Raw genomic sequence first — 19899 nt, 5'->3', positions numbered from 1 at the left:
TGATAAGCAGCACTGGTCAGGAGGCACAGGCAGGCAGCACTGATGGGCACAGAGTGCCATCCCTAATGTGCACTGGTTGGCATCACTGGTGGGCTCTAGCAGGCATACCTGGTGGTCTCCAGTGGGCATCCTCGATGGGTCTGCACTGATAATAATGCGCTGATTATCAGCGCAGACCCCCGTCAGGAGAGCAGCCGATCGGCTTTCCTCTACTCGCACCTGTCAGCGATAAATGGCACTTCCTGGTTACCATGCGATGAGCTGTGATTGGACACAGCTTCACATGGTAAAGAGCTTACATCATAGGCTCTTTACCAAGATCCGAGATACGGGGTGTCAGACTGAGACACCACAACATCAATCGCCACAATTCGGCTTATCCTGCTGGACATCATATGATGCCCAGTCAGGATAACATGACCACTTTCCGGCCATTATTCTGCTATATGGCAGGCGGGAAGTGGTTAATAAGGGCACTTCCCATACCTTCCTTTTTACATGAATCATAGAAATACTGAATTAAGATTGTGTGGGAGGGTCGAATCAAGATCGCAATCTTTTAATGATTAATTGTGCAGCTCCACTCCAGTCAGAGCCGCTGTACTAACCGACCCAACATTAGTACAGTAGTCTCCCCTGCTGTTCTTTTGCGTTCTGACAGGGGGATTACCTTGCCGCCAGAACACTCCAGTCAACGCTCTCAGCCAATGGCTCATCAGAAGTCTGTTTACTGCTGGTTTTCTAACATGCTCAGCTGGCTTCTGTCGGACCGGCCGCGCCGCAACACACACACACACACACACACACACACACACACACACACACACACACACACACACACACACACACACACACACACACACACCGCGTGTGTGTGTGTGTGTGCGCGGCACACACACACACACGCGCCACACACACACACACACACACATGCGCACACACACACACGCGCACACACGCGCACGCACGCGCGCACACACACACACGCGCACGCACACACACGCGCACGCACACAGGTTGCTATGCTGGAACATGATTGGAGGAAAATACATAAAAACACTGTTCATTCATTTTATATCTAACCACTTTCTCTGATATTTCAAAGAAACATTATTAAGTTTGATTATAAAAATAAATTACCAAACAATAACAAATGGATAGCCCAAAAGAATGGAACTAGTCAGAGACTTCAGAAAGATTAGGCTAACTGCCATATTAGAGACTAATTTTGGCTCAGCCAACATGCATTGTCATAATACATGTTAGCCTGGTACATCACACAATTATTTATTTTGATATAACTTTAGCACTGCTGCGTACAGACTCCACACAGCCTTTGGGTAGTGGTAGAGCCTACTGGCACTTTCTGCGCACATTCAGGAGATGTTCCACGCATGCACAAAGACAGGGAAGGTTTCAGACATCCCCCCGGTAGCAGTCTTTGCGCATGCTTGAGAAACCCCATGTATGTTCGGATGGCTGGGGAAACCTACACATGCGCAGATGTGTCACAGAGCTCACACAGGACTCAAGCTTGCAGCACATCTGCAGGGGGTGGGGAGAAAGTTTTTCCTAGACAAACGAGAAATGCAGAAGTGCTGCTTTGCAGCATAAATAAAGTACACTGTAAAAGAAAATCGATAAAATAATATTGTCTGTTCCTATGATGGGGTAGGGAGGGAAGGAGACGGGGCAGCACAGGATCACATTTGGGGAGGAAAGGTCAATTCAACATGTCTGCACTGCAACACACCACAACGCACAGTAATGCACTACTGCAGGTCCAATTGGCCAGTTGTGGTGTGCTGGAAAGCTTTTCAAATGAATGCGATACCTCAACATGTTTTAAAGCCCCACATCGGGCTGCACGCATGGAGTGGCCCTGAAGTAAACGCTTCTTTTGGACATTAGTGTAGCTTTAAAAACTTAAAATTAGTTTCTTGGCAGATTTGTAATTTCTTGTGCATGTGGTCTAAAAACCAAGATAAATTTTTTTCTTAAATGTAAAAAAAAATCTGAAATATTAAATAAAAAAAGTCCCCTCAGATCTAGTCTATCAGGTTCGCTTTTGGACTTTCACGTTTTATATCTGAAATATCTTTGTTTATTTTTTTATGTCTTTAACCACTTGCAGACCGGACCATTTTGCTGGCTTAAGACCAGACCACTTTTTGCGATTTGGCACTGCGTCACTTTAACTGACAATTGCACGTGTGACGTGGCTCCCAAACAAAATTGGCGTCCTTTTTTCCCCCACAAATATAGCTTTCTTTTGGTGGTATTTGATCACCCCTGCGATTTATATTTTGCGCTATAAACAAAAAAGCGTAAATTTTGAAAAAAAATGCATTATTTTTTTACATTTTGCTATAATAAATATCCCCCAAAAATATATTAAAAAAAACATTTTTTTTCCCTCAGTTTAGGCAGATATGTATTCTTCTACATATTTTTGGTAAAAAAAAAAAAAAAAATTGCAATAAGCGATTATTGATTTATAGTAGGGATGCACCGAAATTTCGGCCGCCGAGACATATCGGCCGAAAATGCCCTTTTCGGCAATTTGCCGAAAGGTAAAAAAACGGCCGATAATGGAGCCAAAAATGGGGCGGGGCCTGGGCGGGGGCAGAGCATCGCCCCGCCCCTGGTGCCGCCCATCATGGGAGATCTATAACGCAGGAGAGCCGCCTCTGCCGTCTGGTTCAGTAGAGCGACGGGAACATCACAGCTTTAATTTCAACAGCCCCTCACCCTTGTCCGGGGAATTATGATAGACAGATTACCCTTCCAGATTGGACAGGTGATCTGTCTATCACAGTTAGATGCCCCCGTTGAAGACATACGTTGTTGAAACGCGTCGGGCTTGTATAGGTTTCTGTTTTCAGCCTAGTGTATTTTTCATTTTCAGTATCGGTTTTTATTGTGACATTATGGCGGACACATTGGACATTTTTGACACATTTTTGGGACCATTGTCATTTATACAGCAATCAGTGCTATACAAATGCACCGATTCCTGTGTAAATGGCAGTGAAGGGTTAAGCAGTGGGTGGCAGTGTGGGGGTTAAGTGTGTCCTAGGTGCGTGTTACTAACTGTGGGGGGCTGGGCTGTGTGTTAGGGAACACTGATCTCTGCTCCAATCACAGGGAGCAGAGATAAGTGTCATTTGTTGCTAGGCAGAACGGGGAGATCTGAAGTGTGATGGTGCATCCAATCCCATCTGGGTGCACAAGCAGCTTTGCGGTGTGGTTGAATGCAGTCCAGGGATGGTAGAGGGAGCTTACTGACTGGGCAAAACATCCATGGGGGGGGGGGGGGGTGCAACACCCAATTGATCTGACCGCGTTCAACACACCATCAAAGTTGGCAGCAGGCAAGCCAATTGAAGGTGGGTGGAAACAGAGGCTGAGGTGAGAAAGAAATACCCTGTAGGTAGCCACAACCATGGAGTGGATGAGTGAGCAGTGAATGTTTCAGGCTATGCCATCATAAATGTTGCAGTGTGCCATGTCAGGGGTTGCAGGGGTTACCGACCCTGCTAGAGAGTGAATGATCACTGTGATAGCCAATCATAGGCGTAATCTCAATTGTTAGTGCAAGACCCCAAGCTGTCACTGACAGCCAATTCTCATTGCTGGGAACACGCTTTCAGCACAGAGGAAAACATATGTGGCACCCAAGCCCATTTTCTGGACACCTCTTATATGTGTTACATGGATGTGCAGGGATTAATCAATTGCCTACTGTTGTACATTTAAAAAACAGCAGTAGGGTGGGCGTGGTATTCTGGAGTGTTTTTATATGGTATAAAGGCAAAATGCATTAAAGCCAATAGCAGTGATTGTCTCTTGTGATCACAATATTAGCCAATCAAGGTGTCACAAATGTAAACAGTACTCCCATTTACATGCAAGAGCCCTCACCCTTCCTCTTACAACAGACATGAAAACTTTATGAACAGTGTTACCCTAAGCAGGTAGCAGATACAAGGTTTGGGGTTCCAATAAAGGTTATTGTGGGATCGTTTAACTCTTGCACCCAGTCTCCTTTCCTATACTCCTCTCCATCCTGTTAGTATATAGTGCCACATTATCAAACTCTACCATTTTTAACCCCTGAATACCATCATGTTTTTTGCCTATTTTCAAAAAATTGTGGCAAATATTTAGATCACCTTGAAGTGTCTACTTTCTAAAAAGGGGTAATTTCAGGTGTATTCAAGCGGTCTATATATTTGTATTTGATTGGTTTTTCTTACTTTCTGTTATAAAACCTTTGTTCCCTAATTTTTTTTAGGGATTTTTATTTTTTTTTAAACCCAAAAAATAAATAAATGAATGCTTATTAAATATCAACAAAAGAAAGCACTGTCTCATAAAAGTATAGACAATTCATAAGGGTACAGTGTTGCATGACTGAGTAATTGTCAAACTATCATAGCACTTGAAAATGGCCTGATAATGAAGGGCTATATACAGTCTTGTATGCAAGTGGTTAAAGTAGTATGGCCAGAAGTTTAAGTGTCTTGTTGATTCCTCCAAAGTAGACCCAGTGCACATAGCACTTGATCTGATTCAAATCTAATGTAAACATCACTTGTAATAAAATTAAATTAAAAAGCGCATGACAGAACCCCTTAAAAATGTGAGATCTGGCATAAAAAAAACCTCAGATCTCATATTTACACTAAAATGCAAATGCTTCCATCTTCCAATGCTATGTAGCCGAGCGGTGGGCCATCTTTCCCTCACTCAGCATCCAGGCTGTGAGGGGAGCAGATGCGATTCCCTCCACCGCTACCAACCGCTCCGATAAGCGCCAGAGATGACCCTCTCCAGCCCCCGATAAAAGCCAGCTTACGGCGAATACGCTGCGGAAACCACTTTTATCTGAAAGAGGACAGCCAGCTGTTTTAAAAAATACAGGGTATGGCAGCTAGCTAGCTAACATTAGTATTGTGCTTCAAAGTACCTAAGTCTAACGACGGTGGCTGGTCCTTAAAAGCGGGAGTTCAACCCAAGCACTCTTTGCCCCCTTACATGCCGCATTTGGCATGTCATTATTTTGGGAGGAGAGTGGGTACCTGCTTTTCAGTGGGACTTCCTGTCCCACTTTCTCCTTCCTCTTCTCAGCCACTTAGGCAACTCCTCCCCTCGCCCTAGGCAGCCCCTCCCTGCCAGCAATCTTCTGGGAAATGTCACAGGTATTGATGGCTGTCCCATGTGTGAACGGTAAATTGTTAAAACTATTAGTTGAACTCATCCCAGACACTACCGAAAGCAACAAACTTTCACCACTAAACTGCCACTCTCAACCTTCCGCTCCCCCTTGTCCATCTTGTATTCTTTTCACAGGATACAAGACATTCTGTTAAAGGACAGGGGGATAGAAGAGGTGGATGAATAATATGCTCTGTCCTCATCCATTCACAGACTGACTTATCCCGTGAAAGGAATACAAGAGGTGCAGGGGAGAAAAGGGGAGGAAATCAAACATCCCTCTATCATTCGCTGTATGAGAGCGGGCACTATCAGCTTCAGTGCTGGAAGTCCAGCGCTTAAAGTAATGTCTGGTAAGAACGAAATGAATAGTTTTACCCAACAAAGCACCATCTGCAACACCATATGTCTCCGTATGAGGAAAGGAGAGCTGATAACCTGCAAGTCTGTCAAGTAACAGCGAGTAAATAGTTTACACTAATAATCAGGGAACTAATCATCAGTGCAGCCCCATCAGTGCCAATCATGCATATCAGTGAAAAAGCTAACTTTTCTGCTAAATTTTATAAAATGGGGTGGGCAACTAAATGAGGTGTAATGCAGAAAAAATTTAAATAACGCATTTGGGTGGCAAAAATATAAATGCAATCTACTCACTGGGGGGAACCTCTGGGGGACTCTAGGATGGAAAAGGACCTGGGAGTCCTAGTAGTCGATTGGCAATGCATTCCATTGCTGAGCCTAGTTGCTGCTAACAAAGCAAACAGAATATTGGCATGCATTAAAAACGGATAAAGGGATAATTCTCCTACTCTACAAGACTCTGGTCCTGCCGCACCTGGAGTATACTGTCCAGTTCTGGGCACCAGTTCTCAGGAAGGATGTACTGGAAATGGCGCGAGTACAGAGAAGGGCAACAAAACTAATAAAGAGTCTGGAGGATATCAGTTATGAAGAAAGAATAAGTTGAGTGTTCGCAACCTCTCTGGAGAAAAGAAGCTTGAGAGGGGATATGATTTAAATTTATAAATACCGTACTGGTTACCCCACAATAGGGATAAAACTTTTTTGCGGAAGATAGTTTAACAAGACTAGTGAAAACTCATTAACTGCTTCCCGACCACCGCATGCCGATGTACGTCGGCAGAATGGCACGGGTGCGCAAAAGGATGTACCACCCGTACGTCCCTTTGTAACCTCGGGCTAGCGGGCACGTGCCCAGGTCTGATGGTGGCCGTGATCGCAATGAGGAGAGGCAGAACGGAGAAAGGCATTTCCCTGTTCTGCCTAGTGACATGACAGGGATCTACTGTTCGCAGTGATCTCTGTCATATCCTAGGTAGCCCATCCCTCCTACAGTTAGAACACGCTGAGGGAACACATTTAACCCCTTGATCACCCCCTAGTGTTTAACCCATTTCCTGCCAGTGACATTTATATTGTAATCAGTAGCCATTTTTAGCTCTGATTACTGTATAAATGTCAATGGTCCCAAAATAATGTCAAAAGGTTCCAATCTGTCCACCAATGTCGCAGTTCCAATAAAAAAAAAAAAAAAAAAAAAAAAAAAAAAAAAATCGCAGATCACCGCCATTACTAATAAAAAAAATTATAATAAAAATGCCATAAAACGATCCCCTATTTTTTTAGACGCTAAAAACCAAATATGCACCTATTATGATTTTTTTTTATTTACCAAAAATATGTAGAAGAATACATATCGGCCTGAACAAAGAAAGACATTTTTTATATATATTTTTTGGGGGGATTATTTATTACAGCAAAAATTAAATATTGCTTTTTTTCCCCTCTAAAATTGTCGTTATTTTTTTGTTTATAGAGCTAAAAATAAAAACTTCAGAGGTGAACAAATACCACCAAAAGAAATCTCTATTTGTGGGGGAAAAAAAACAAATTGTCAGTTAAAGCAACGCAGTGTTGAATTGCAAAAAATGCTCTGGTCAGGAAGGGGGTAAAATCTTCTGGGGCTGAAGTGGTTAAAATTAGAAGAAAAGAGGTTTAACAATAAACTATGTAGAAGGTTCTGTACTGTAAGAGCGGCGAGGATATGGAATTCCCTTTCACAAGTGGTGGTCTCAGCGGGGAGCATCGATAGTTTCAAAAAACTATTAGACACCTTAACGACCACAACATACAGGGATATACAATGTAATGCTGACATAATCACACACACATAGGTTCGACTTGACAGACTTGTATCTTTTCAACCTCACCTACTATGCAATATCAGGTCATCAGTTTTTACATAGAAACATTTCCAAAAATAGCTTTTTTCCTAAATACAGCTTGAAATAAAAAGCTGTTTTTGTGTAACTGGAGCATATTATTATTTATTAAACAACATCAAATATAAGCACTTTTTCACACCAGCAGCTTTGCTATGGGTGTACGCTGGGACAGACAGTGCTGTTGTGCAACTTCCAGCGTATCTCAATGTTTACCTTTCGTTTTTTGTCACAACTTTGAGAGGTCACAAGTGATATTCGTTTGGTTCTATTCACTGCAGTGTTTTCTTTCAAAACAACCGTCGCTAGAGAAAAAAAAAACAAAGAAAAAAAAAATACTACTAGCTGTACTTTTTTCAGTGCACATAACTGCAACACAGTTGAGTACTGACTTCATATCAAACAAGGCAGATTGTCTTGTCTCTGCATTAGGACTGCACTGGTAAAGATTGTTTGCAGATTCCCAACACAAATGGTGCAAACAGGCCCTAAATGATCTGCTTAGGACACAGCTGATCACAGATCGCAGTAAAGGGCCAATCACAGGGGTCCTTTACCATGCGATTAGCTGTCTCCAATCACAACTGGTTACATGTAAAACAGACTTGATGGTTATCGCAGTTCCTTCAGAATGTGTAACGGAAGTGACGTTCCGTCGCCGTCTTGCTACACCCCGCACTCCTCCATAGTAAAGGATACACTGAGAAGGGCAAAGTGGACATCTTGTTACACCCAATGGAGTTTTGCATTTTACACATATTTTTTAACAGTAAAGTGAGTTTATATAGTGAAATACAGTATCTAGAATTCTATCTGCAAAGAGAGAGACAAGAAAGGCGCCACCAGATTAAAAACAGTTGCATTTATTTGAAAACACACAGGTGCATACATCCTCTTATATATAGTATAGAGAATTTCCAGCATTTCCTCAGCAGCGTCAGCACGCATTGGAGAGCCTGTAGATGTTTTTCCCATCAGATGGAGGGTCCCGACCCGCAGAACTTCCCTGTCTGACGGCGTACACCGAGTTTGAGGCTTGGCTCAAGTCCACAGTGAAACGCAGGCATCGAGCGTGGTGACGTCACTGCAAATAGCGACGACGTTTCGGAGCATGCACACTGCGTGAAAACAAACAGGCGCGCTCCTTCCTCAAGCTTAGGGGAACTCAGGCTGTATTCAGCCTTAAAATGTGCTGGCCAGTTTTGCTGCCATCTAACGATTGCAGTAAAAAATAATTACTATCGAGTTGAAACACAGCTGCAAACTTTTAACCTATTAATTACTGCAAATGCAAAGTGATTCCCTAGTTTGGGCCTATATATATATATATATATATATATATATATATACACATATATACACATACACACACACACACACATACATACATACATACATACACACATGGATAGAAATACTAAGAATTAATAAATTAATATTTCATACTAGTTAGGATCATTTTGCATACATTTCCATAAATCCAAATTATTAACACATTACATGATGGCTTCTATGGTAAGTTATATAATTTATCCTTCCAATATTACAGAAAAAAAAAAATATATATATATATATAAAAAAGTAAACTAACGAACCAAATCTGAAAAATAGTTTTATAAATATGAGATGAGCAGGCTTGCAGCTGCTTTTAGAATTCAACATCTAACCAGTCAGACGGAATTCTAAGTACTCTTTCACTATATAAACTCACTTTATGGTTAAAAATAAGTGTAAAGCGCAAAACTCCGGTGGGTGTAACAAGATATCTACTGTCCCCTTCTCAGTATATCCTTACTATGGAAGAGTGCGGGGTGTAGCTAGATGGCAGCGAAGGAACTTCACTTCTGTTACAAATTCTGACGGGTCACCAAATCTGATGATACATCAGCATTACTTTCCTCACACGCTGTCTCCGTATGAGTCACAGCGAGTACATTGTTTACACTTTAGTGCCTATAATGCATATGAGTGAAAAAATAAATGACTTTTTTACTAAATTTTTTAAAAAGATAATTACTTTTTTGTTTGTTTAGCAAAAAATAAAAACCTCAGTGGTGATTAAATACCACCAAAAGAAAGCTCTTTTTGTGTGGAAAAAAAAATATATATATATTATATATATATATATATAAAAATATAATTTGAGTACTGAGTTGCATGACCACAGAATTGTCATTCCAAGTGTGACAGCACTGAGAGCGAAAAATTGGCCTGGGCAGGAAGGGGTGAAAGTGTTCGGTATTGAAGTGGTTAAGCTGCCCATACATGTTTAGATTCCTGATCGGCTGCAGGTACTCTTCTCTGGACAGGCTTTTTTAACAAATGTCAACTGTGCAATCAAATTTGTTGGATGGTGCCAGCAGAAATCTGCAAAAATTTAAAGCAGTGTATGACCAGTGTGAGGGGTTAGCTCGGCAGCGGGTGTGTGTGACCCCCTGGATGGGTTCACAACACAAAATCAGGCACAGCAGACAGCGTTGTAGGTGCAAAAAACAAAAGATGCGGTTTATTTATGCTACATGCAGTGATACATATAACAGCCAAACAAAAATAAAACATGAAAATAAATCCTGGTCAGCTTGACCTCTAACTACACACTTAGATTCCCTGTCTAACAACTGAGTGCAGCCTTGTGCTGCACCTGTCTCTGTTGTAGAGGGTTGCCACACAGGCGTTAACTCACCGCACAGAACAGATATCACACTCCCCAGTCTATACAACACAAAACTGGTTCCAGGATGGAGCATCTCCCTAAGCATGCTGGGGTTTTTTGTAGAGGTCTTAATGAGCCCACTTACTTCAGCCGGGCTCATTAACTCTTCCCCTCTAATTGTAAAAGTCTGCATAAAGCCTGAATCTAGGGCACACATATTTCCCATCCTGGATACAACCAGGTGACTTTACCTGCGTGCTGCCACACCAGCTTTAATTCTTATGTAACCTACGAGGAAACCCCATCTACCATTCGATAAAACACAAAAGGAAGGGAAAAAAAAAAAATCAAAGCTGCAACATGGCAATTGTAAAGCCTTGTTCACATGAGCAGCTAGAGGCAGTAAAAACAGGCGGCTGATCTGCATTTTTACCGTCCCTCACCTGTCCACCTATTCTGTGCAACTGTTGGCTGGAGGGTAAAGTACTACTGCTGTGGCATCAATTTGTTTTGCAGCAAAAACTCAACAGTATGTCATGTTGGCAGGGAGTACTGCTGTCAGTTGCAAGCTATTCAAGTAAAAAGGCCGTGCTATAACCACGAACAAAAAAAAAACCACAGCCGGGTTCCCACAGTACGCATGACGGCGCATCGAGCGGAGTGGGGAACAAGGGGGGGCTTCGTTCCCCCGCATCGCTGGACCCTGGGATAGGTAAGTGTCCGATTATTAAAAGTCAGCAGCTGCAGTATTTGTAGCTACTGACTTAAAAAATTTTTTTTTTTTTTTTTTTTTTTTTTTTTTTTAGGGGGTACCCCACTTTAAGGCCCCTTTTCAATTGGGTCCGTCTGTCTGTTTTTCAGGCAGACCCGATTGGACCATCCATTGTATTCTATGGGGCAGAGGATGTCAGCTGACACCCGTCAGCATCCAATCTACTAAAAACAGATGCCATTCGTCCAGCGGATCGGATCAGGTGACAGTCGGATGGAAATTAACAAGCAGTTTCCATCCAAACATCGAATAGAGGACAGTAGGCTGTGTCCACTCTGCATAGCGAACCTGCGACATGGACCTGTCATTCGCCTGCTCAGCAGGGGATCAGCAGATAGATCTCTACCACACCCCCCACCCCCACCCCCCACCCCCCCCTGAGCAGGCAGATCCGCTTGACAGATTCCGCTCATCTGAAAGGGGCCTTACCCAACATAGCAGCCAGAGAGGGCTGTACACAAAGGATTCACTGCAGATTCCTTTTCAGAGTGGCAGGAGAGAGTGCCGCTTGCGTAAACAAGCTCTAGGGGCCAGTTCACGCACGCAGTCTGGGGGGGGGGGGGGGGGGGGTAATAGTAGGCAACTGAGCCTCTGTTTTACTGCCCCCTGGCTTCCCTTCTTAAAGGCTAGGTTCACTTTTGAAACAGGTTACACGTTCCACCCAAATGTTATTCTCCCCACACCCACTGAAGAATTTAAAAACATGGTGTACTATTTTATATGTCCCACATTACTGATAATGCCAAGTTGAAGGCCTTTGACAAATTAAAATCTGAGTTTACATTAATGAACCAAATGTTTTTCAGGTATACTGTATACAGCTCTGTCACACTTTTCACACACAGTTCCCATTAGATGACCTCACCCCAGCAAGCAACCCCCAATGGAAGCAATAAAACGCCCCAACAAAACAAATCTCTCAATTTTACACAATGCCGACGCTCCCACAGGGAACCACGTCAGCATATGCCTTGAAGTCTAGATGGGAGGGGGAGGTGGGCACTTTGGAAAATGGAGTGACGCCCTAGACACATGCAAACTAGTCTCCCCCAAACTGTCCGATCGTTTAACCCAAATTTTTATGATTCATAGATCTTATCTCACCCCGCTCAGAATATCCAGATACAAGCGCAGTGAGCCCACTATGTGCCCAATGTGCAACAAAGCTGTGGGCACTTTCTTCCACCTACTATGGCAATGCCCTCAAATCCAGGTGGTATGTTTCCTACATGACAATGGGCTCCCCTATAACACTTCAAACCAAAACATGGCTCCTGGGAATCTTCCCTGACCCAATGATTAATAAATTTACTAAGATATTTCTACATGAAATGCTCTTCATATAGCTAAAATCTGGATGAGACCTAACCCTCCAGAGCTTACACACTGGATAGCGGAAGTTAATACTACCTTGCCCTACAAGAAACTTACATACTCTCACTGAGGGTGCCCTTCAGAGCACAAAAAAATATGGGACAGATGGATTAAAGTGCCTGAAACATGTTTATGATTGGAAAATGGACGTAACTAGACGTGTGGGCCTACATACCTCCACACTAAATATGTATGGTGGGAAGTAACAGCGGTTATGCTGGCATAGCTGACTCAATCTGTGAACGATGTTGGCTATCAATACGGAATAATTGCATATCAATGGTACGATAAAGGATAACTTGCGTTAACACCTATAACATAGGGGAGGTCATGGTAAAACACCTAATGCAATCCTGTATATGATTCTGGACGTTTGTCTCGAGAGCGTTATTGATGTATATCTTTTATATTTTTTCTTGCGCAATAAAAGATTATGTTTAATGGGAAAAAACACATGGTGGACATGCAGAGCTCTGTCTGCATCTACCATTGGCCTCCGTGGCCTATGGCTTGTAGTTATCAATGAATTATGAGAACTGGGGAGCACTATTCTAGTTCATCGATTCCTTCTGCCATTCAATTGCCTGCCCATATTGCAAACATGGGCAAGACAGTGTGCTGAGGGTCTGCAGGATCCCTACGTTGCACCCGTGATCATGGGTGCAATGATTTACAGGCTGCAGAGTTTATAAAAAAAAAAAAAAAAAAAAAAAAAGCACTTTTTTTTTACATGTTTTTCTATAAAAAGGTGAACTTATCTTTTAACCCAACACAGTAGCCAGAGTGGGTAGTACACATTCACCCCTCTGTTGCATACAGCAGATGGTAACTCCACCAAATGCAACCCATTCACTCTTATGAGGCTGCTTTACATCCCCCGTGCAGCTCATGTGATTGTGGAGCTGGCTTTTCAGGGTAAAAACATGCGGGGAGGTGGTGACATATTGTGTCCCAGACGTCGGTCCACTGCCCTCTGAAAAGAAATCCACCGTGGATCGCTTCCTAGAAAGACAGCAAGGGCTGCCACTAGTGAAAACCATCCCGGAGTGTTTGCAGAATGAGCAAATATTGGCTGTTCTGTTGTATCAACAAGAAATGTGCCAGGACACGGCCAGCTCAGGCCTCAACAGTCAGACACCTGGAGCATGTCAACTCAGGGCCCTGTAAGAGGATATGTGGGGTAGTGAGGAGCCTCCACTGTACACAGGCCTCTATGTACAAGGAGTAGTGGGGAGCCTCCACTGTACACAGGCCTCTAGGTCAGGGATATGCAATTAGCAGACCTCCAGCTGTTGCAGAACTACAAGTCCCATGGAGGCATAGCAAGACTGAAAGCAACAAGAATGGCACTCAGAGGCAGAGGCATCATGGGACTTGTAGTTTTGCAACAGCTGGAGGGCCGATAATTCCAAATCTCTGCTCTAGGTAGGAGTAGTGAGGAACCTCCACTGTACACAGGCCTCTATGTACAATGTGTAGTGAGGAGCCTCCACTATACACGAGCCTCTATGTAGAAGGAGTAGCGAGGAGCCTCCACTGTACACAGGCCTCAATGTAGAAGGTGTAGCGAGGAGCCTCCACTGTACACGGGCCTCTATGTAGAAGGGAGTAGCGAGGAGCCTCCACTGTACACAGGCCTCTATGTAGAAGGAGTAGCGAGGAGCCTCCACTGTACACAGGTCTCTATGTAGAAGGAGTAGCGAGGAGCCTCCACTGTACACAGGTCTCTATGAAGAAGGAGTAGCGAGGAGCCTCCACTGTACACAGGCCTCTATGTAGAAAGTGTAGTAAGCAGCCTCCACTGTACACAGGCCTCTATGTAGAAGGTGTAGTGAGCAGCCTCCACTGTACACAGGCCTCTATGTAGAAGGAGTAGTGAGGAGCCTCCACTGTACACAGGCCTCTAGGTCAGGGATATGCAATTAGCAGACCTCCAGCTGTTGCAGAACTACAAGTCCCATGGAGGCATAGCAAGTCTCTGACAGCCACAAGAATGGCACAGGCCTCTATGTAGATGGTGTAGTGAGGAGCCTCCCCTGTACACAGGCCTCTATGTAGATGGTGTAGTGAGGAGCCTCCCCTGTACACAGGCCTCTATGTAGATGGTGTAGTGAGCAGCCTCCGCTGTACACAGGCCTCTATGTAGATGGTGTAGTGAGCAGCCTCCGCTGTACACAGGCCTCTATGTAGATGGTGTAGTGAGCAGCCTCCGCTGTACACAGGCCTCTATTTAGAAGGAGTAGTGAGGAACCTCCGCTGTACACAGGCCTCTATGTAGGAGTAGTGAGGAGCCTCCGCTGTACACAGGGCTCTATGTAGGAGTAGTGAGGAGCCTCCGCTGTACACAGGGCTCTATGTAGGAGTAGTGAGGAGCCTCCGTGCGCACAGGCCTCTATGTACAATGTGTAGTGAGGAGCTCTACATGTATGATGAGGAGCCTCCACTATACACAGGCCTTTACGTAGAAGGAGTAGCGTGGAGCCTCCACTATACACAGGCCTCTATGTAGGAGGAGTTGCGAGGAGCCTCCACTATACACAGGCAGGGTGGATATAAATCAAATGAGTTTTAAAAAAAAATAACAAAAAACAAACTGAATTTTTTTTTTCCAAGTGTTTTAGATCAAATGGATTTTTACTCTAAAAGCATTTTGTTAAAATACATCTAAATATAGTTTTCTATTTACAGTAATAATTATTCAGCATGAAATGGAGCTTGGTTATATGGCATAAGGCTGTATATTCTGCAATATTTACATTTTTTTGGTAAACTCATTCAATGAATCCAAGCTCTGCAAGCAGAGATAACATGCACTGCATTGATGCAGTCACTCAATTTCACAGTAACCATGAGATAAAACAAAGTTCAGGAATATTCCTTTATCCCATTGTTTTGCAAATCTATGTACACTAAAAACTGTATGATTGAATCGGTTCTGATATCGCCGTTTTACTAACCTGACAGCTCATTCTAAATAGGAAACCTTCATTTTATTTGCAAATATTGAAGACTAACTACCAGCAAGAATAAGTCTTCATTTAAAGAGCACCTGTCATTTCTGATTCATCATTGCAGTGCCTGTTAGCAGGCATCACTCACCTGCTGCCACCACATCCCTCACCTTGTTATGTCACTGATGTGTCACCAGCCGTCCCATTAAAGTGAATAGGACTGTCGGCGAGTCAACAGCAGGTCAGAGGAGGAGCCGCTGCAGGACAGAGATGACAGGTTCTCTTTAAAATGATGATTTAAATCATATTCACCCTGTACACCCTGCCATGTAGAAGGAGTAGCAAAGAGGCTCCACTGTACACAGGCCTCTATGTAGAAGGGGTAGTGAGGAGCCTCCATGTACATAGGCCTCTTTGTAGGAATGGTGAGGAGCCTCTATGTAGAAGGAGTGGTGAGGAGCCTCCATGTACACAGGCCTCTACGTAGAAGGGGTAGTAAGGGGCCTCCATGTAGGAGTAGCAAAGAGGCTCCACTGTACACAGGCCTCTACGTAGGAGGAGTGGTGAGGAGCCTCCGTGTACACAGGCCTCCATGTAGAAGGAGCCTCCATGTACACAGGCCTCTACGTAGGAGGAGTGGTGAGGAGCCTCCGTGTACACAGACCACTACCTCCATGTACACAGGCCTCTATGTAGAAGGAGTGGTGACGAGGCTCCATGTACACAGGCCTCTATGTAGAAGGAGTGGTGACGAGGCTCCATGTACACAGGCCTCTATGTAGAAGGAGTGGTGACGAGGCTCCATGTACACAGGCCTCTATGTAGGAGTGGTGACGAGGCTCCATGTACACAGGCCTCTATGTAGAAGGAGTGGTGAAGAGGCTCCATGTACGCAGGCCTCTATGTAGGAGTGGTGAAGTGGCTCCATGTACGCAGGCCTTTATGTAGAAGGAGGGGTGAGGAGCCCCCATGTACACAGGCCTCTATGTAGAAGCCTCCATGTACACAGGCCTCTATGTAGGAGTGGTGAGGAGCCTCCATGTACAATAACAAGTGAGGAGCCTCTGCGTGTATAATGAGGAGCCTCCGTGTGCACCGGCCTCCATGTACAAGGAGTAGCTAGGAGCCTCCGTGTGCACCGGCCGCCATGTACAATGAGTGAGGAGCCTCCGTGTGCACCGGGCGCCATGTACAATGAGTGAGGAGGTGTACGTGTATGGTGAAGAGCCTCCGTGTACAATGAGTGAGGAGCCTCCGTGTACAATGAGTGAGGAGGTGTACGTGTATGGTGAGGAGCCTCCGTGTACAATGAGTGAGGAGGTGTACGTGTATGGTGAGGAGCCTCCGTGTACAATGAGTGAGGAGGTGTACGTGTATGGTGAGGAGCCTCCGTGTACAATGAGTGAGGAGGTGTACGTGTATGGTGAGGAGCCTCCGTGTACAATGAGTGAGGAGGTGTACGTGTATGGTGAGGAGCCTCCGTGTACAATGAGTGAGGAGGTGTACGTGTATGGTGAGGAGCCTCCGTGTACAATGAGTGAGGGGGTGTACGTGTATGGTGAGGAGCCTCCGTGTACAATGAGTGAGGGGGTGTACGTGTATGGTGAGGAGCCTCCGTGTACAATGAGTGAGGGGGTGTACGTGTATGGTGAGGAGCCTCCGTGTACAATGAGTGAGGGGGTGTACGTGTATGGTGAGGAGCCTCCGTGTACAATGAGTGAGGGGGTGTACGTGTATGGTGAGGAGGTGTACATGTATGGTGAGGAGCCTCCATGTAGAATGAGTGAGGAGCTGTATGTGTATGGTGAGGAGGTGTACGTGTACAATGAGTGAAGAGGTGTACGTGTACAATGAGTGAAGAGGTGTACGTGTACAATGAGTGAAGAGGTGTACGTGTACAATGAGTGAAGAGGTGTACGTGTACAATGAGTGAAGAGGTGTACGTGTACAATGAGTGAAGAGGTGTACGTGTACAATGAGTGAAGAGGTGTACGTGTACAATGAGTGAAGAGGTGTACGTGTACAATGAGTGAAGAGGTGTACGTGTACAATGAGTGAAGAGGTGTACGTGTACAATGAGTGAAGAGGTGTACGTGTACAATGAGTGAAGAGGTGTACGTGTACAATGAGTGAAGAGGTGTACGTGTACAATGAGTGAAGAGGTGTACGTGTACAATGAGTGAAGAGGTGTACGTGTACAATGAGTGAAGAGGTGTACGTGTACAATGAGTGAGGAGGTGTACGTGTACAATGAGTGAGGAGGTGTACGTGTACAATGAGTGAGGAGGTGTACGTGTACAATGGGTGAGGAGGTGTACGTGTACAATGGGTGAGGAGGTGTACGTGTACAATGGGTGAGGAGGTGTACGTGTATGGTGAGGAGGTGTACGTGTATGGTGAGGAGCTGTACGTGTATGGTGAGGAGCTGTACGTGTATGGTGAGGAGCTGTACGTGTACAATGAGTGAGGAGCTGTACGTGTATGGTGAGGAGCCTCCGTGTACAATGAGTGAGGAGCTGTATGGTGAGGAGCCTCCGTGTACAATGAGTGAGGAGCTGTATGGTGAGGAGCCTCCGTGTACAATGAGTGAGGAGCTGTATGGTGAGGAGCCTCCGTGTACAATGAGTGAGGAGCTGTATGGTGAGGAGGTGTATGTGTACGGTGAGGAGCCTCCGTGTACAATGAGTGAAGAGCTGTATGTGTACGGTGAGGAGCCTCCATGTACAATGAGTGAAGAGCTGTATGTGTACGGTGAGGAGCCTCCATGTACAATGAGTGAGGAGCTGTATGTGTACGGTGAGGAGCCTCCATGTACAATGAGTGAGGAGCTGTATGTGTACGGTGAGGAGCCTCCATGTACAATGAGTGAGGAGCTGTATGTGTACGGTGAGGAGCCTCCATGTACAATGAGTGAGGAGGTGTATGGTGAGGAGCCTCCATGTACAATGAGTGAGGAGGTGTATGGTGAGGAGCCTCCATGTACAATGAGTGAGGTGTATGGTGAGGAGCCTCCATGTACAATGAGTGAGGTGTATGGTGAGGAGCCTCCATGTGCACAGGGCGGAAGCACTCCATGCAGGGTGCAGGCAGCACTCGTCCTCTGAGCTGCACACGTTGCTGTGAGGGAAGGAAGGCCAATAACTGTAGGAGTTGTCTGAGAAGTTGTGAGGCGTAGAGGAGAAATGTGGGGTGCTGACCCCCCAGGACACACAAGGATCCCCCCCCGGACACACACATTGCAGCCCCCCTACTCACTGCCTTGAGAGCTGTAGCGGGGGCGCCCCCCTCCTCTGGAAGGCCCCGTCCACGAACACCCCGTTCTTGCCCAGGCACCTCAGGTAGAAGTTGGGCTCCACAAAGTTCAGCTGGAGATGTCGGCGGGAGATGAAGCTGGAGCGGCCCATATTGACGTCCACCGAGCCCTGGCTGGAGTCCCGTCCGATGATGACCGAAGGGTTCCTCATGAAGAACTCGAAGTCTCGGCCCTCCAGGCGGGCTAGCACGGGTCCGTCGCTCGGAGGGGCCCCTAGGTTAGGGACAGACCGCCGGCCATGGACGGGGCTGCAGGGAGCTGATCGTAGAGCCAGGAGGGCGATCACCCCCGAGTCCTCTGTCGCCTCCATGGCGGCTTCCTCTGTGGGATTGTTTTGGTTGTGGAAAGTGAGTAAGAGCAGGCGGGTACTCGGGCGGAGCGGAGGGAGACGGACTGGCCGAGAGGAGGGGTGTGATCTGAGCTCAGGTACAGGACACACAGCATGGGGGACACTCTGCACAATCAACATCGGGAGGCCTACAACCCCTGGCAAGTTTTGTTGTGTTTTTTTTTTGTTTTGTTTATTATTATTATTATTATTTTTTTTAAAAAGCTTTGTCCCCATTGGGCAGATTTCCTTTCATTTCCTGTCCCATAGCCACAACAGGAAGTGAGAGCAATAGGGAGGAGCCCAAACCCACCTATGTCCTGTCAAAGCCATCAGCTAATCATAGGAAGGAGGGGCATTCTCCACCTGTAGCCACACATATGGAATGGGCAGGGAATGCCTTTGCCATCTATGATTGGCTGTTGGCTTTGACAGCTTGCGGGTTGGAAAGTTCAAGAGGTTCTTGCTATATTAGCCACTTCAGCCCCAGAAGGTTTTACCCTCCTTCCTGACCAGGCCATTTTTTGCGATGGGGCACTGTGTTACTTTAACTGACAATTGCGTGGTCGTGCGACGTTGTACGCAAATAAAATTTATATCCTTTTATTCCCACAAATAGAGCTTTCTTTTGGTGGTATTTGGTCACCTCTGCAGTTTTTATTTTTTGCGCTATAAATAGAAAAAGGCCAACAATTTTGAAATTTTTTTTTTTACAAAATCAAATTTCTTCATCAATTTAGGCGAATATGTGTTCAGCTACATATATTTGGTAAAAATAAATCCCAATAACCGTATATTGATTGGTTTGCACAAATGTTATAGTGTCTACAAATGGGATATTTTTATTTATTGTAAAGGCGAGGATAATCACATTTTATCAGGACTTCAACATTGTGGCAGACAAATCAGACACTTAACTGACACTTTTTTGGGGACCAGTGACACCGATACACCGATACAGTGATCAGTGCTGAAGATATGCACTGTTGCTGTACTAATGACACTGGCAGGGAAGGGGTTAACATCAGGGGCGATCAAAGGG

General features: G+C 45.0%; 1 protein-coding gene across 1 annotated transcript in view; it reads right to left on the bottom strand.

Moving 5' to 3' along the window:
- The window catches only part of LOC143924453 (forkhead box protein K1-like), a 117017-nt gene extending 98092 nt beyond the window's left edge, over positions 1-18925 (bottom strand). Inside the window, exon 1 of the mRNA XM_077448778.1 lies at positions 18472-18925. Within this exon, the coding sequence (XP_077304904.1) occupies positions 18472-18839 (368 nt within the window). The 5' untranslated portion in view covers positions 18840-18925. The remainder of the gene's footprint in view (positions 1-18471) is intronic.
- Positions 18926-19899: the final 974 nt, after the last annotated feature.

Source organism: Lithobates pipiens, unplaced genomic scaffold (genome assembly GCF_037356315.1).
Source record: "Lithobates pipiens isolate NorthernLeopardFrog02 unplaced genomic scaffold, aLitPip1_a1.2 Scaffold_22, whole genome shotgun sequence".
Lineage (NCBI taxonomy): Eukaryota > Metazoa > Chordata > Amphibia > Anura > Ranidae > Lithobates > Lithobates pipiens.
Note: the sequence above shows the minus strand (reverse complement) of the source record. Positions and strands in the feature narration are given on the sequence as shown.